Below are 17,672 nucleotides of genomic sequence, written 5' to 3'. Positions count from 1 at the left end.
ATGTTGTTTGTAGTTTGAAGCATTTCAAAAGTTTGCTTAAAAAAAATTGGCTTGAAAGACTGATGAAAACACCAGTGCCCACTCTTAGAGTTTGGCTCAGCTCAGTTCGGTTGTGCTTAAACGGCATGAAAAGAAACAAACCTGTGCTGCCAAGCTCACTGAGATCAGCTTTAGGTAAAACTGGAGACAGATGGCTGGGAGTAATTAAAGACCAACTATTAGATACCAGTTTTCTCCACGTAATGCCAGAAACATTTGATGGCAATTGAAATGCTTTTGAATTTGTTTGTTCTCTCTCCCACTCCCTCACAATATATTATTTGTACTGGCTGAATTTCTAATCAAATTTGATCCAAAGACACACATACACACACATGCACACCAATGACACTGGGCAACAATGGCTTAACCATCAGCATTTTTCACTGTGTTTCCCTCAGACAAGTGGACAGCAGGAGTGTCGGCCCTTTGATTAGTGGATGTCCTGTGTCTGGATTCCTCCTTTTGTAATAATTGAAACGCTTTCTCACATTCAGCAAGAATCTGTCCTCTTCTTCTTTCTCTAAAATGATTTCTCAGTTTAGTAATTTCAGAAACATGCATTTGCTTTCCTTCCAAGGACATTAATTTCAGTCTCATATCTGTGCATTCATTGCCAAAGAAGATGTTGCAAAATGCTTTCTTAAAATCTTGTCTGGTCAGTAGTGAACAGTCACACTGAGGAATATACTGTAGTTGTTGGAGACTGTGGTGCAACCAAAACCACTGCCAGCAAGTACAATGGCCATGTGATCTTGTTGGCTTGCTTCAAAGATGGGGACCAGGTTTGTAAATAATTGCAGCCAGTTGGCGTCTTCAAAGCATGTTTGGTGTGTCAAGATGAAGATAAAATATGATGTCAGTCTACTATCAGTCTGCTACCGGTCTGCAATCAAATGGGACCAATTACCTGTTTATGGTAATGCAGGATTCACTGTGATAAATTGGCAGAAATTGCACATGTAATCGGTTATGACTTCAGAGGTTTAAAACTTAAATTTAGAATTTAAACTTAATTTTAAAACTTAAAAAAGAAAAATGACAGTGATTTAACTCCAGGGTGAAATATGAGCTTTGCTAAAAGTCAGCAACTAGCAAAGAGATGCATCACAGCTGAGTTGCACTCATTGTCACCAATTAATTCAGAGTGATGCCAATGCGTTGACAATCTGTCTAAATGTATAAATTAAATAGCAATTATTTCCAAAATGTGGTTCCAGTAAGTCTGAGTCAGATTGCAGTTCTTTGGCAACAAGTTGCCTCCCATCAAAATACCTGTTCAGTTACCTTATTAATCCAAAGTGGTCACCATTTGTCATTTATTCCATGTCTGGTCAACCTCTGTGCAGTAAGTTTGCCACTGTAACTGTTTACAATCAGTCACAGAAAGAAACCATTTCAGACACTGATTTTCTTACTTGTCGCAGGTGGCTGTTGTTTTTATTCTACTGTGACTGAGACATAACTGCTAACACTGTTGTGAGCCAGATGCTGGTGCTAATCATCTCTTGAGTTTGTGCCAGTCACATTCTGTTTTGTTCTCAAGAAACGTTATCGTTTCCTTCATTAGAAAAAGAGGGGCGCCAACTAATTGCTAGTAACTGTCAATTAGCAAGCTCTAGTTTTGATTTGGCCTTCTGGTCCTGAAATCACATCTATGTGCTTTTTGGATGGCTCAATATCCTAAGTGTGAACGTTGTTCTTTCCCCTTCTGTGCTCGTCTGTTTTGAAAATAAAGGCTTTACCAGACTTGTTATCAGAGCTACTGCTGCAGTAAATATACATTTTACCCCAACGACCGGAGGTTTCCAGTCGATTGCCTTGTTTCTAGGCCTGTTTACTACAGCAGTGAGAACACTCTGCTTACTACAGCCTTAGTTAAATGATTGTCAGTAAAAAATTAATGTGCAATACATGAATTTAACTGAGCTTACGTTCTTCCTATATATTGTTATTCTGACTTGAGGGGAATTGGAGTTCATATTTCATTTATTCCATGAATGCACTATAAACCATCAGCATGATATGTGCTAAATGTTGAGTGGATGGGGCACATAATTGTTATGCTTTTCCTTAAAAAAAACAACAGAGACGGGATGCAATTGGTCAATTTGCTCAAAAGTGGAAATTCAACTTCTCACTTTTACAAGCAAATCCACCATTATGTTGTGTCTGGATCTTAATGTTGTCAGTATATTTATTAATCATGTTGACTGTTCATCCTAACTACTGTTCCCTGCTGTAGCCAGAGTCGCTACACAGGACTGTCCTTGGTGCACAGATAAACTGTCAACAAGCAGCTTAGAAGCATAACTTCCTCTAAATCGCCTCATATCCCTAAGTTAGCCATTTCCCATCTGCTATTCTGAGTTTACCACATTCCACAAGCAGCTCTTTTTATCTTACTTAAAGAAGAAAAAACAGTTTTTCAGTGTTTTACAAGAAACACCGAAATTTACTGGAAGCCAGTGTCTGTCAGTTAAATACGGAAATGGCTTCCTGTAAAACACAGTACTGTATATTAAGTACAGTACTGTTGAGTTAACTGACCTATAAACATCAACTTTTCCATAGGTAACACCCTAAATGATATAGGGTACAGATGGTACAGATGACTGTTGGTGTGTGTGTGTGTGTGTGTGTGTGTGTGTGTGTGTGTGTGTGTGTGTGTGTTAGTCCAGTAGCAAACTGTTAATGCCAAAAAAATGTTGGAACAATGTAGCCAATGTGAGTTTGGAGACAAGGGCACAGATAGTGAGATGTGGAAACTAGTGACCAAACCAGCAGCAAGGACTGCATCATACATCCCTGCACATGTGTGCACTGATGCACACATTTGTACACACTTTTACAAGCTTGGAGACCTGTGTGCACATCCTGCGTTTCTACGTACCAACAGTTTTGTTGTTTTTCCATGTTTTCCACCCAGCAGAAGTGAGAAAAAGGAAAACAGAGGAAAGAAGGCAGGCAGAGTGTGCACTCTTATTGAAAGTTGCATCAGAGCCCCTAGACAGCTTTGTGAATTTCAGCCCAATTAATCTCAAGCTTGTGAGCAGAGACTGCATAACAAGACTCGTCTGTCTGACCTCAGGCCATCTCAGAGTATGTGCGTGCATGCGTGTGTGTGTGTGTGTAACAGATAGTCAGAGTAAGTCAAGGGATGATTGTGCAAGACTTGTTCCCTGTTCAATTTTTTTCAATTCAATTCAATTTTATTTATATAGCGCCAAATCACAACAAAAGTCGCCTCAAGGCGCTTTATATTGTACAGTAGATAGCACAATAATAAATACAGAGAAAAACCCAACAATCATATGACCCCCTATGAGCAAGCACTTTGGCGACAGTGGGAAGGAAAACTCCCTTTAACAGGAAGAAACCTCCGGCAGAACCAGGCTCAGGGAGGGGCGGCCATCTGCTGCGACCGGTTGGGGTGAAAGAAGAAAAACAGGATAAAGACATGCTGTGGAAGAGAGACAGAGATTAATAACAGATATGATTCGATGCAGAGAGGTCTATTAACACATAGTGAGTGAGAAAGGTGACTGGAAGGGAAAAACTCAATGCATCATGGGAATCCCCGGCAGCCTACGTCTATTGCAGCATAACTAAGGGAGGATTCAGGGTCACCTGGTCCAGCCCTAACTATATGCTTTAGCAAAAAGGAAAGTTTTAAGCCTAATCTTGAAAGTCACCTTGTCACCTTGAGTATGCATGTGACACTGGAGCTTGTGTGCACGCATTTAGACGATGCTTATATGTGAGGCAGATTTGACTCTGTGCTGTTGGTCAGTTGCATGAGGTTGTGTTGTGCCAGACTCCCCATGGAGCTGTGCTACAAAGCAACAAAACCTATGTAGCGCTATGATCTTTAACATTGTGACAACAGTTATCATCCACAGTGTTCTTCTCTTTTGCAAATACATTTTTTAAATATATGCACATCAGTGGTAATGACCTTACAGATTACCAAAAATGCCAGCTATAGCTCATTCTTTCCTCTCCTCAGCTTTTTGTAAAGGAAAACCGTGGATTGTTTATGAACATACTGTATATATACTATATAGAGTGTGTTCATAAAGTGCAAAACCAGTGGGTGAATGCATACCTACCACACTTCCTGGTCTAGCCTCAGGTAATAGTCACCCCCCACTGCAAATGAGCTTTTTGGGAAAATAAAGTTCTGTACAGGACCGTACCAATGTCTTTGAATGTTCTGGACAGTTTAGTACATCTGTGTAAACTTAAAAATTTGCATTTGCCAAAGTTTGGAACTTTTGAAGCTTAAAGAGTTTTTCCTTATTATTGTTATATTTCCTTAATTTTACATAACTACATGACCGCCCAGTATTAAATAATAGGGATTATTCTCAACAGTGAATCATACAAAGCTACTGTAGTAGAGTCCAAAAAATGTGGAGTTGTAAATAAGCAAAAAAGGGACATTTAAGATGACTAATGTCAGCGATTGCCAGTAATGGCCATAACATTGTTCTGAATACATGAAACAGAGAATCTGATATAGGCTGGTCTCTAGGTTTTTGGTAAAAAGTCTTTTGTTGAGGCTTTGATAATATTTGTAATGAGTAAAACCCACAAGAGACCAGCGGAGGATGCATTTACCAGTGGTTTCACTTGGAGTGCACGACTTCTTGTGTGTAGTGAGACGTAAGCATGACTAACATCAGTGGTATGTGGCTTGACCTCGATTTTTAAAAAGTATGTTAAATATATTTACAAAATAAAAACTACAGCTGAATTGAAAGACTTGAAAACTGTGTGACATGGTTAACCATCAGTATGTACAGGTGGATTAAAAAGATTACTGAAAAATGAAGGTGGTGTATTAACAAAACAGCTGGTTTGATCTTGTACATTCAGTCAAGCAAGTGATTTATGTTAATGTTAAAGTGTTGGTGGAGTCTTTTGGCTTAGGTAGATAGTAAGAACAAACTCATCTGTTGCATTGATAAATCACAGACATTGCCACACAATGGCCAGACGGTAACTGATCTCGACAGTGAAAGCAGAGCTAACAGCAGCTTGTCTAGCATGCTCGTCCAGACGTTTATCCATATTGTGCATGTGCAAACAACCAGAAAAGGCTGCCGCTCTCCTTTTATTGGGACCTGGATATGGCCTGTGGGTGAGACCATAGTGAAACGGAGTTAATCTTGCTTCCAGAGACAATAGCCAACAAGATAGCAGTTATTTCAAGGATGGATGCAGACCACTCTTTAACATGAAAGGAGAAAGATTCCTTTTACAATGGCACATTAATGGTCTGTTATGAGCTCTCATGGGATGCCACTGGCTAACAGTGGTGGTAAGCAAATACCCCCAGTGCTATATGCTAGCTGCACTGTAAACCTTTATCTTTCCCTGTAACCTTTTACCTACAAAATCTATCACATATGCATTCAGAGGATGCGCAGTTTTTCTAAGACATCGTTTAGCATGGGAGATGATTAGTAAAATCATACTTGGTAGAGCAATGTCATTATAGTGGTAATACTTAATAACTCATGAATTAAACCTTTCCAGGCAACTTTCACATCAGTGAGGAAGTTTTTTTTTTTTTTTTTTAATGCTGCTTATGGGAAAAAATTAAAATTTTTGTCTAACAGTTATTGTAGTGTTGGAGATGAGTGTCCTTCAAAGGGTGGATTGGCTATCTCTTAGAGATGGGGAGAGGAGCTCGGTCCTTTAAGAGCCGCTGCCTCTCCACATCGAAAGGAGCCAGCCGACTTGGATAAGTTGGGGGGTTGAGTCTACTGGATGCCTCCTAGGCAAGGTGTTCTGAACATGTCCTACCAGGATCAAGCCCCAAGGCAGACCCATGACTTGCTGGAGAAATTATACCTCTCAACTAGCTTGGGAACGACTCTTGTTCCCCTGTATTAACTGGAAGAGGTAGCTGGGCTGAAGAAAGTCTGGGTTCAAACCAAGATAAGCGTTAGAGGATGGATGGATAGAGTTATTGTGGCATTTACTCACCCAGTAAAACACAGTATTCCGGGAACATGTGACTGTTGTAATAATAATAAAGATGTTCAAATGAGCCCGCAACAATTCTGAGATTTCTCACAGACTTCGATTATTGGTGTTGGGTTTGCTATAAAAAAAAGGTACACAGATGCTAAACAATACAGGTTTTATTATTTCCTTCTGAAAATATTTTAATTGATAATTATGTTATGATAAACCCAGTCATTCAAAAAGTGACAGTCTGCGTTGGCAAATCATCTGCAGGAAGAGCAAGTAACTCGCATCTACTTAAAGGATCCCTTCAGGCAGTCTCTCTCGCTAACCCTAAGCCCGCTATCAGTTTTCATCAGCGTATGTGTGCGCTTGTGCACGTGTTACTGTGTGCACACTAACATACTGCATCATCTTTCTGCAGAAGGTCGCTCCTAATCTCATCATTTGTGGATTTTCTCCCTTCAGCTGTACAATCCCAGCTGAATACAACTCTTGTGTTTCCGTTTTTGTTTTTTGTCATCCTGACTCGTCTGCAGGACAGCAGGCATTCTAATCCAAGATTTGGGTTTTTAGCAAAAAGCCACCATCTGCACTGTAAAAAAGAAAATGTTGAGAAAACTTAAAATTTCAAGGCAACATGATGCAAGAGATTTTTGAGTTTTCTCAACTTTTGCCAACTGTTGTTGACTCAACTAAGATTTACAAGTTCTGCCAACTTGGATCTTCTTGTTCACCTAATTAGGATAATCCTGGAAGTCTAACGAAGAAATTCTGGTTTCAATGCCATGTATTTCTGCCTTCACCAAACACAGATATTCTTGTTGAGTAATCATACAATTCTTACTCCAGTGAGTTGAAAATTTACCTATATAAACAAAGGAAAATGTATGTTGTTATTATACTTGAAAAAACACTTAATAAATAGATATAGAATAAAACAAAGCACAATTCAATGTTATCTAAAAGCTTATTTATTTTGTTCAACAGTCTTTTCAGTACATTTCAGAATGTCATGGGTAGTAGGGTGAATTTCTGTTAAAAAACAAAAAGAAAGAAAGAAAAGAAATAACAAACAAACAAAAACGTGTTGCCAGTTTCTTTTGGGTGCTTTGAGCACCCCAGCAGAGACGTTAAAATTCCAGAGTCCAGAAACCAAAAAGAAAAGTGTCCAGCAACTTAATAATTCATGCACACACACACACACACACACACCCTGACCGTCTTGTAAAAGCTGAACATAACTATTGCACATTAAATAGGGTAGTGCCACAAACGATTGCCTATGCACCCAGACATTGACATTTTACACAGGCTTACTATGATGAACTATGGAAGTTAAAAGGTATTAGAAATGTTACCATCAATGAAGAGGAAACTAACACTATAACAAATCTTTTAAAATACTACAAGACAAATTTTCACCATATATTCTCAACAATACAGATTCATCTGACTAAAATTTACATTTAGAATAATGATTTATCCACTTCACCTTCATATTGTCCGACCAGGCCAAAATAAGATGGCCTGAATTGCTTCAAAGGTAAAACTCATCTGCTTTGGGTAATCAATGTTGAGGGCATACAGAAGGCCAAAGAGGTGTGCCAGGGCAGTAGAGAGATCTGGAATGTTATGTAGCACAATGTCCCCTTCCAACACAACTGGATGTTCTCGCACAGACGTATCAGCATCGTCATCTTGTAGGATGGTGAGGATGGCAACTGATGCACCGTTCAACACTGGTTCCAAAATGTCAGTGTCCTGAAGAAAAGTAAAATAAGAATTATTGAAAGCTAAGAAAAACTAAAGACAAAACAAATTTCTAAAGATTTTAACTTTAACCTCTATACCATGCTGGTCGTTTGACCCATGGAGGTTTTAAGAAGAAAAAGCTTATTTTTTTTTTAATTAATGCCACCTTGTGAGTTTTGTACAAAAATATTTTCTGCTATGGAACAACCACTAACAATGCCCAGCAGCTGCTCAGCAGAAAAAAAAGGAGTGAGAGTTATGACAACTGCAATCCCCACTATAAAATTATCTGGACTGCACTGAGAAAGTGTACATTTCCATTTTGGATAAACTCATCCTTTAAAAACATCTCATAGCAATTAGTTTTACTTGCATTAGTTTTTTGTACTTACTAAGCACTTCAGGAAAACCTCTGTTGCATCTTGTCTTGAGGAAAATGGGCAGGCCTCTCAGTGCCCGTTGGACACAGTGTTGGATGTCTAAAGAGTGTTCAGTGGAAAACAAAAATTTCAATTAGTGAAGTAACATGGTGTACTATACACAATGCAAAATCAGAACTCTCATAGTAATGAGAGTAAAGCACAGGTCAGACCCAGCAACACGCAAACGCGTACAACCCCGCCCCAAAAAAAACAACAACACCACCATGTTAACAATTTTACTTTCTTTTTACAAATTAAATAAAATACTGCCAAATAAGAACAAAGCAATGACTCATGACATTCATTTTACGGACATATCCACTGATGTGTTTTATTTGAAGCCAACATCTTTTTCAGTTTCTGTTAAGAGAAAAGTATACTCTCTTCTGCAAATGTCAGATAAAGGAGCACTTCACTCACCTGTTCATCAAGTTTATCCAGGAGGTCTTCCATCTCCTCACCAAGAGCTCCCTTCTTAGACCAGTACAGTTTCAGCAGGCCAGGCACAACTTTGTCAAGGGATGCATTGAAGGTCCCCAGGAGGTCTTTGCTTGTGATCCGATGAAATGTTCAGATATCTAAACAATACATTCACCAAAATATTGTCATTTACTCAGCACAGAAAATTCCTGGGTAGCTGTCTTGGACAGTCTGCACCATGTTATATGCCTGACTGTGTCATCAACAGCAAAACCTACCTACTTCAAAAATCTCTCATGAATACGTCTTTTGCACTGGAATAGAAACACCTCCCACAAAACCCAGTATCAATATGAAAATACATATTATGTTCTAAGTTGCACCAAAATCTGTGACCAATCAGATTCTGTGACCTGCCTTAGTATTCTTTCCTAACAATCTCAGACTATAGAAGTCCTATTTCTAGCACAAAAAAAAAAAAAAAATACATGCTAAGTCAAAATTATGAGATTGCCTTTCTGTTTCACAATTTCGATTTAGCATGGGGACTCTTGTACTGGCAGAAATGTTCAGGGTAAGGATTTCAATATAACACTGGCAAGGGCCTTGACTGGAGTGGTAGCACAAGATAATAAAGTTGGCCAATGCATTACCCCAGCAAATACCGTACTGCTTCAATATAAGTATAAATCATGCCCAATTTGAATAATAATTAAATTATAAATAAATTAGGACAGTCTTACCTCCTCAGAGGAAAACAGCGCAGGTCATCTCTCCTGGACCTCAGATACCATAGGCTGACACTCCACGACCTCTCTCCGCCTGAGAGAAAATGTTTGCAATAATGAAACATTTCAATATAATGTAGAAAAAAAAACGAGAAAAAAAAGTTACGGATCGGACTCCACGATCCTTACTGCTGCGATGCAAAGTCGGACCGTACAGATCGCGTCTACCCGTGGAATTGTACATAAAATCAATACTTAACTCCACCAACAAAAGGCTCTCAAAACAATACAATACTTTCCACAGCTTTGAAGGATGGGTCAGGTGTATCCTTCGTGGCCCACCCTATGCCAGAATTCATAGCGCGCCCAGCCGATTCTAGTTTCAAACAATGGCGGCAGCCACTTAGTTTTAATATTACTCTTATTACTCTTTCTGGGTCACAAAGTAAACTTTTAAGGTATTTTCAGGCGAGAATGTAGCTGTGTAAATTTCAAATATCTGCTCAGTTTATTAAGACAACACATTTTTGCAAAAATGCTTCTACGTTTTCGGAGACGTCTGTTACCACCAGCTTCGATAGCTAGCTGGGGATTCAAGGCTCGCTAGAGCAGCGAGAACAGCGAACTCCTGGCATATCATTTTCAACCCCCGCGGTCCTTCGCTAGCTTAAACATGATATATAAGTCCCTTAGATGACTTAAATATGTTATTGTTTGGCTTTTTTCAGTGCTTTACTCGTTCCACCCTCCTGGGTCCTCAGGAGGATGCAGCCTAGCGCTTGTAGAAAATCCTAATAACAGATGTCGTTAGCTTACCTGCTAGGGCAAATGGCGGCAGCTCCCGCACCTGTCCAAAAAATGGTCAAATAATACACTCCAACTTCAGACCAGGTAAAATCTGTAATGGTCGAAAAATTGTAATTTTCATCCAATTTTGGCCACGTTTGTTCAAAGTTTCTTAGCAGGTTTTCAGTTCAGAACACATCGACAAACCACTATCACACAGTCTGCTCAGACTCGTTTGGTCTAGTTCAAACTTATTCAGACCACACGACGTGTGCCAGTCACCACGGGTTTTCCACGGTTCCCAGCTCGACTCAAAAAATCTACTCAAAAGTTGATAATCTTTGTTATGCTCGCTAGAAAATCTTAGTTAGGACAACAATGGAAGAAATTTGTTGGGCAGACAAGCTATTTTAGGTTGTAAATGGAAAGTTTTATTTCTAAGTCAGTTTAATTTGAAAACTTTACTCAAATCAACAATTACTAGTTATCGTTTTTACAGTGTGCTAGCTTGATCTTATCATGCCATAAAAACGTTTTGATGGTAGATATTTAGAGTAAAAACATAATATGAGCAACTAGGTACTAAAATTAAATGTACAATCTCCATTCTGTGAACATTAGAGTATGCCAAAGGTCAGCTTTTATCCTCCAACTTTTTGAAAGTGATTATTATTCAGTTTTAACATGTCACACTCAGCTAGCTTAAAATAAAAATGTTAATAAGTTTACTCGTTAGTTCCTTTTTTCCCAAAGGTTTTAGAGAAATCCAGTTTTTGTTTTCTAAGCAGGACAATTCTTTCTGTGCATAGAGAGTTTTTCATTTTTGAAAATAACTTATGAAGTGTGACATTAATGCACATAAATGTAAAACTATTTTTTCCTGCACGTCTCCATCATTCTGTTCATTTAGGGCCGTCTGCTGGTGAAAACTGGGCGTGTCCACCTAGGCGAGAAGGTTCTGCGTGATGCGGTTCAGATCCACAGCACCTCCCACGAAGCGTGGAGTGGACTGGGTGAGGCTCTTCAGTCTCGGGATTCCAACCAGGCCCCCGACTGCTTCTTGACAGCCCTGGAGTTGGAGGCCTCCAGTCCCGTCCGGCCCTTCACTGTCATCCCCAGAGAGCTCTGAAACGATGGCCTTGCAGTGGCCTGGAGGTTTGGGTTGGGGTGAAGATGTTGGCTTTTTGTCAAAATGCTAAAATCTAATGATAAGCTGAAGAAAGACAATGGAAAAATGAGCTTTAAATCAATAGTTAGTTTTGGGAAATGGGTCTGTTTTCTTACCACTGGGGAGACGAACAGACTGATATCACTCATGTATTTATGAAATTTGAAGACAAATCAAGATTAAATAGTATCTAGGTCCCCAACTAGTTGGTAAGTGGTTGCTGGAAGTTGCTGGTGGTCATGAGCATAAAATTGGTGGCAAAGAGGTAAATTATGCATGGAAAACCTCGATTTGACTGATTTGGTTGCTATCAGGTTGCCACAGTCAAGTTTGTAGTTTGCAAACTTGTCTGCAAACACTTGCGGAGTGGAAGTGAAACTGAGAAGTGCAACACAAACAGGAGATCGAGACTGCCTGAATTCAAAGTAAAAGTTGTGTCTTTCATGCAAATTACAAACAACCTGGACAATATAATGATGGCAATCAGGTTTTTGGTGCAGCAGCCTCCAGCAGCCACTTGCCATCTGGGGCTTTGCAGGACTATATTAATTATGAACTGTGGGAAAATTAAGACTTTTTTTCAACCAAATGAAAAAAAAAAGTTGACCAAGTAAGTGCACTTGGTCTGGAGACTTTGTCTAAAACAAATTCCCAGACCTCCAGCATAACCAGTCTCAGGGAGGGTGCTAGTCTACTGCACTGAAAAATGGTTGAAGGTCACCAGATCCAGCAACAACTACATGTCATATCCCAAAGTTTTAAACTGCGGGCTGGTTCCACAGGAGAGGAGAGGCCTGTCTAATTTCTTGTTTGTTAATTTTTGTGTAGTGGTCTAATTTTAATTGTACTAACGTGTGTTCAAAATTGAAACTGGTCTAACCCTACAGACCAGTCTAAAATACTTCTGTGGAACCAGCTGTTGGCATGAAGGCCTGTTGGTGTGCCCATCCCTGTGAGCTGCAGTGTGCTGCAGGTCACTAAATTGAAATCCACGTATTTGTTGCTTAAAGATAGAAGTTCTCATTTTCTGAAAAATATTTATTTTTATTTATTTTGCTGTTTTGGACTGAACTAGGCGAGCTGTCTCCCCAAGTTTAATATTTTTCTTCAGCTAATGTGACTTCAGGTTTAAGGGACAGAGGTTTGAGTGGTATTTATTTACTCATCTAACTACATTTTCCAAAATTTTATCCATTCCTTCATCAAATATATTTTAAAGAACAAAACGTTTAACAAATCACTTTTACCTCAACTTGAAAAAGTAATTAATGTCAGCAACTTTCTTTGTCTCTTTGATAATTATCAGTTTAATTGCTCTATCGTACCTATGTGAACATTGCTAGCTTCTAACACCACCAATTGTATTAATGCAGTTTGTGCGGATAAAGAAAGAGAGGGCTTTAGGTCTTTGCAGATAAACAAAGGCTGTATAGAAAGTTAATATTTTAGCATAAGTAGCGTTCTGTTGTAAATCTCCTATGGAGTCTATGGAGGGATATTTTTAATGATCATAATCACCGGGTTCATAAATTCAGAGATGTGCTGGTTACATCTTGACATAAAAAGCATGTTGTTGTGTTCTGATACATGTGGCAGTGCAGATAGGTGGATAATGTACATGCTGTTTATCACAGCAGCAGCTCAGCTTCATTATTATTTGGACCTTTGATGTATTTTTGATGATGGCCTTGACTGGTGTAGCTTTTTATGCACACATGCAAGCACAAACACTCCCGCCTGCTCATCTTCAAGAGAACCAGCATGAACACGTCATTCCATATGGCATCATTATATGTGTGTACATGAAGTATTTTAATACATGTGTATCTGCTCCCTCTGAATGATCCCTCTGGGATGTTAGCAGTCCATCTTCTGTTTGTATGGTACAGTAGGCCCTCATCCATGCACATATGCATGTGTGTGTGTGTGTGTGTTTTTTGGGGGGTGGGGGACTTGACTCATCTGTTCATAATGCCGTCCATTATAAACAACAATGGCTTTTAAAAATCACTGCTGGATTTTGTATCTTCACCTGGCTTGTCACTTGTGACTAATGGGCATCACTTCCGAGTGCCTAACCACATAAATGTGAGCAGTGGGACTGGGCTGCTGGCTTATGTAATACTGCCAGCACAGTTTTCTGCCTCCAAACTCCCTCCTCCTTTCCCTCCCTCTTTCTATTGCTCTCTCTCGCTCTCTCTCGCTCCCTCTAACCCTCTATGTCTCTTGCCCTCTCCCAGCTTGGCTGATGTGATGTGATGTGGCTTCGTTGCCTAGCAGCCATCCCCTTGTTTGAGTAACTGGGGAAGTGGAGAGAGATCTGGTCCTCTGAACAGCATACATATACAGTGGGAAGACACAAACAGTCACTACACACACATACACACACATACACGACTTGTGGTTTTACAAGTTTGACAGTGTCTGTTTGATGTCTGCTGCTACCATGTGAGAAATGAACCAGCTATAATCAATGTCTCGGGCTGGTGTAAATTGATTTGTGTTATGGGAAGAGTCCCTGGCTTTGCTTTTAGAGAAAAAAAAGCCGTCTGTTCTTCTCCCTCCCTGCAGCGTTGCAAGCACCAATCTCTACCTTCCCTGTATTCTTTTTTTAAAAAGAACCGCCCACGCTCCGATCGCTCTCGGCATGAAAATCCCTCATTCATCAATACTTCGATTTTTGGACATGGAGATTATCTATCACTGTCGCCTCTTTTCTGCCATCAGAATAGTCTATTTTTACTTTTTCTCCCTCCTCACTCACTGACTCTCCCTTGTTCCGTCCTCTCCTCATTAGCACCGTGTGAGACACCTACACAGGGGCTTCGGGAGATGAATGGTCTAATCCTCAAGGGGAAGGAGTGAAGTATTACATGGTGCACAAAGATACACACATACTCTGACAATGAGAGACATGCGATGAAGTCATTTTGAGGTACAGCACAAGTATATATGCTTAAACATGTAGTATACACACACATGTACACGCATTCATATTTAGACTGTCACTGTGATGCCACCCGTGCACATCACTCTGGTGTCACTGTCATACCTGAGCAACAAACCCTCCACACCTCATGATAAACAAACGTACAATGAACTGCGGTGACCGCTTTGGGGGAGGTTTCTATGCAAGCGTGGTATTCAGGTCATCAATGTGGATGCCAACCCGGCAGGGGCACATGGAGGGCACGGGCTGGGTGGTGCTGCTGCTGCTGCGGGGCGCCAACAAGGAAACCGTAAACCATCACTGTGATGACCAAACAAGGCTGGGGAGTCATGGATGGGTGAGGGGTGTGATGGAGGTTATAAGGATCAGATGTGGTTTCATAATCTCATTTATTAATAAAATGACAGATGCGTCGGAGTTGATCCCCAAGGGGAAAATGTGTTCAAGCATTTTCAGTGTTCACGTGTTGACATAAGAATGTATTCAAAATGCTGTAAAAATCATTTGTAAAATAAAAAAGTAAAATGTTTTGATGATTGAGACGATTTTTCAGTTAAAAAAACAAACAAAAAAACTCAATAAATGTTTGCCAGTAGTTTTACTATGAGTTACATTATGGTGCTGTTAATAGCTTCAAATTAACATCAGCCTGAATCGATATACTGTAGGCTATAATGAAAATGTATCATCATAAAATCCATGAGTGTCATTTTCAAAGGTTGGCTAAAAGATTTATCTAACATTTCTTCTCATGACTACGTGCTTTCTGCAGACTTACTGTTCTAGCTAGTAGGCAGTTAGCTTAACCTAGCATAAAGTTTAAGCTAACAGAGGAAAAGGATTTTTTTTCTAAAGGTAAGTAAATCTGTTTACTCTCACTTCAAAAGGTCTATATTTAACACAATGTGTAAAGTCCAAAGTTGTGGAATTTATGCCATTTTTTAAAATAATGCAAAATAGATTTTTGTACTAAGCTATGCTAGCCTTAAATTTACATTTAAAAAACGTATAGCAGAGCTATATTTACTTTAGTGCCATTCCACAATTCTGACTCCTATGTTACAAATCCCAGTGTTACAGCCTGAAAAAAAAGTTTACAGGTTGGTATACTAGACATTTTTTGCCACTGCTGATAGACGGATGCCAACCAGTGTTGCCAACTCCTCAGTAAGGAAAATCGCTATTGGCTGTCCTAAAAGTCGCTAGAAGTCGCTAAATGACATCATCGCCTAATTTGCATAATTGGTCATGCTAATGTAATTGTAACTGGACAACTGTAATTGTTGCTGGAGAGAGAAATAACATCGTGGAAGAGACATAAATTGAATAAAAAACGTCCTAAATGCATTTAGAGTTTATTTAGAACTACAAATTAAATTTCTTTTAGCAGTTATTGTTTTTTTAATGTCACAATTCCAACCCTGCTCCTTCACCCGGGCTTGGACCGGCAAAAGTGACCCGAAATAGGCACTCTGGTGGAGTTCCTTTGTGTGTGTGTGTGTGTGTGTGTTTATAAGTAGTTTTAAACCTTGTGATCCACAAAACAGCATAAGAGTAAAAGAAGAACTGACTGCATTACAGTCAGTGCGGGAGCAGCGGCTTCGCTCATGCACGATTCATTTGCAGTTTGGACGCATAGGTGTGAACATCTCCTGCCCTGATAGCAGCTGGGGGAGGACTATCCTCCACCCGTGAGCGATTTGGAACGGGCGAGGTGCCCACGGCAGCACCCGCTGCTTGTTGAGAGTAAAAGCGATAAGCGCTTTCACGTCAAAAAGTCGTCATAAATAAGTCTCCAATAACACCAGAAAAAGTCGCCAGATTTGTCGCTAGTCGCTTTTTAGAAAAAAAGTCGCTAAGGGGGTTTGAAAACTCGCTAAATATAGCGACAAAGTCGCTAAGTTGGCAACACTGATGCCAACACTGCTAGCTAGCTATGGATAAAAGTTGCTAACCTTTCTAGCATTAATAACTTAGCCCTCCACCTTTCTGTGTGAATATGGTCAGTTGTAGCTCTGACAGAATCTACATGCACCATCTAAAATCCTTTGCCAGACACTAGAATATCTGATATACCTGCTTATTGATATAAAATAGTGTTATATTACTCTCACATTGTTGCCACCCTGGTGCCAGCCTCATTTTTTGGACATGTTCAGGCACTCAATTTTATGAGGCTGAAATTTTTGAGCAAGCAGGCCCATAACACCACAGTAAACAGCAGCCTGGCCAGCAGTTTGTTCTCTTCCATCAATCAGCAGATCCAAACTTGATAGCCCTCCAGCGCTGTTGGTCCACGTTCCATACACTGTGCGCCAGTGCCAGCACCATTACCCACTTAAACAATGACCCCCTTGTTCACTAACAGTCGCTCATTGGAGCTGATTAAATTTTTAAATGTCATTTAACAGAAGTGTAATGTGCCTCCTGTGTGTCTGTCAGCAGCTTGAGATGGGCGGTGAAAGGATACGTAGTTAACCTCCCGGTGTGTCGGACCGCCTGCTAAATTCCTTGGTCATCACCCTTAGTGTAGGGCTGTGGTGTTGAAAGTGAATGAGCCTGAAGCCCTCTGAACATAAACCTGCAAATCTCCGTGTCTATCCTCACTCCTGGTGTTTCAAGGTGATGTGTTATACAGATGGAGCAAGATGGAGCTAGTACTGCAGGGCCATTTTAGCTCAACGCAATGTCAGTGAACAAACAATGGCTGCACTGTTCAAGGGTTTATTTGTTTGAAGAACTTTAGCTGGGACTTAAGAAACCAATAACAAGTCCCACACCAGTGCTGGATTAGAGTATTTTTAAGTAACCTCACATTCTTTGAAAATTCCAGTGGTCTGCCTTCGTCATCACTCCGAAGCCAGGTCACATTTTCTCAGCATGTTGTTTAGTGTTAGCTGTTAATTTGACATCCTCAACTCTGGCCCAACAGTGGAGCTGAGTAGCACGGTCAAATCTTGCTGTAAGCTGCCAAAAACACAGATTTATTCCAGACATTCACCGATGCGCTGCATTGCTTCCCAAATGTCGACCGGATCTCATTAAGCTGTTCCCAGAAAGAGGAGTCGATGTTTGGGCTGCTTGTACGACTTACCCTGGCACCAGATGTTCTTGTACCCATTAAATGAGAGAACTCCACTGTGCCAGCGCAACTGAAATCATGCTTAAAACATCTTTGCCGCCACATGAAAAACTAGCAGAGATAAGAAACAAAAAGAAGGACAGTGTGTGTGTGTGGCAAGATTTGTTGTGTTACTTTGACGTTTTTACTCGTCATAGATTAAGAAAAATTGATATGTTGGATTGTGTTGATTCCCCACGGAGCCTTTAAGAAATGAGTGCGTGTGCACGTGCTCGCAGGTTTGCGCATCAGTTTGCAAAGCGCATTTTTAAAAAGCAAAGGATCACAAGCAGGTGTGCATTAG

The 17,672-nt window shown here is 40.1% G+C and overlaps 1 protein-coding gene across 1 annotated transcript in view; it reads left to right on the top strand.

The window, feature by feature from the left end:
* Positions 1–14,884, top strand: part of ttc7a (tetratricopeptide repeat domain 7A) — a 63,531-nt gene extending 48,647 nt beyond the window's left edge. The window contains exon 20 of the mRNA XM_031741122.2: positions 11,040–14,884. Within this exon, the coding sequence (XP_031596982.1) occupies positions 11,040–11,258 (219 nt within the window). The 3' untranslated portion in view covers positions 11,259–14,884. The remainder of the gene's footprint in view (positions 1–11,039) is intronic.
* The last annotated feature ends 2,788 nt before the right edge of the window (positions 14,885–17,672 follow it).

The sequence above is a fragment of the Oreochromis aureus genome, linkage group 13 (assembly GCF_013358895.1).
Source record: "Oreochromis aureus strain Israel breed Guangdong linkage group 13, ZZ_aureus, whole genome shotgun sequence".
Taxonomy (NCBI): domain Eukaryota; kingdom Metazoa; phylum Chordata; class Actinopteri; order Cichliformes; family Cichlidae; genus Oreochromis; species Oreochromis aureus.
Note: the sequence above shows the minus strand (reverse complement) of the source record. Positions and strands in the feature narration are given on the sequence as shown.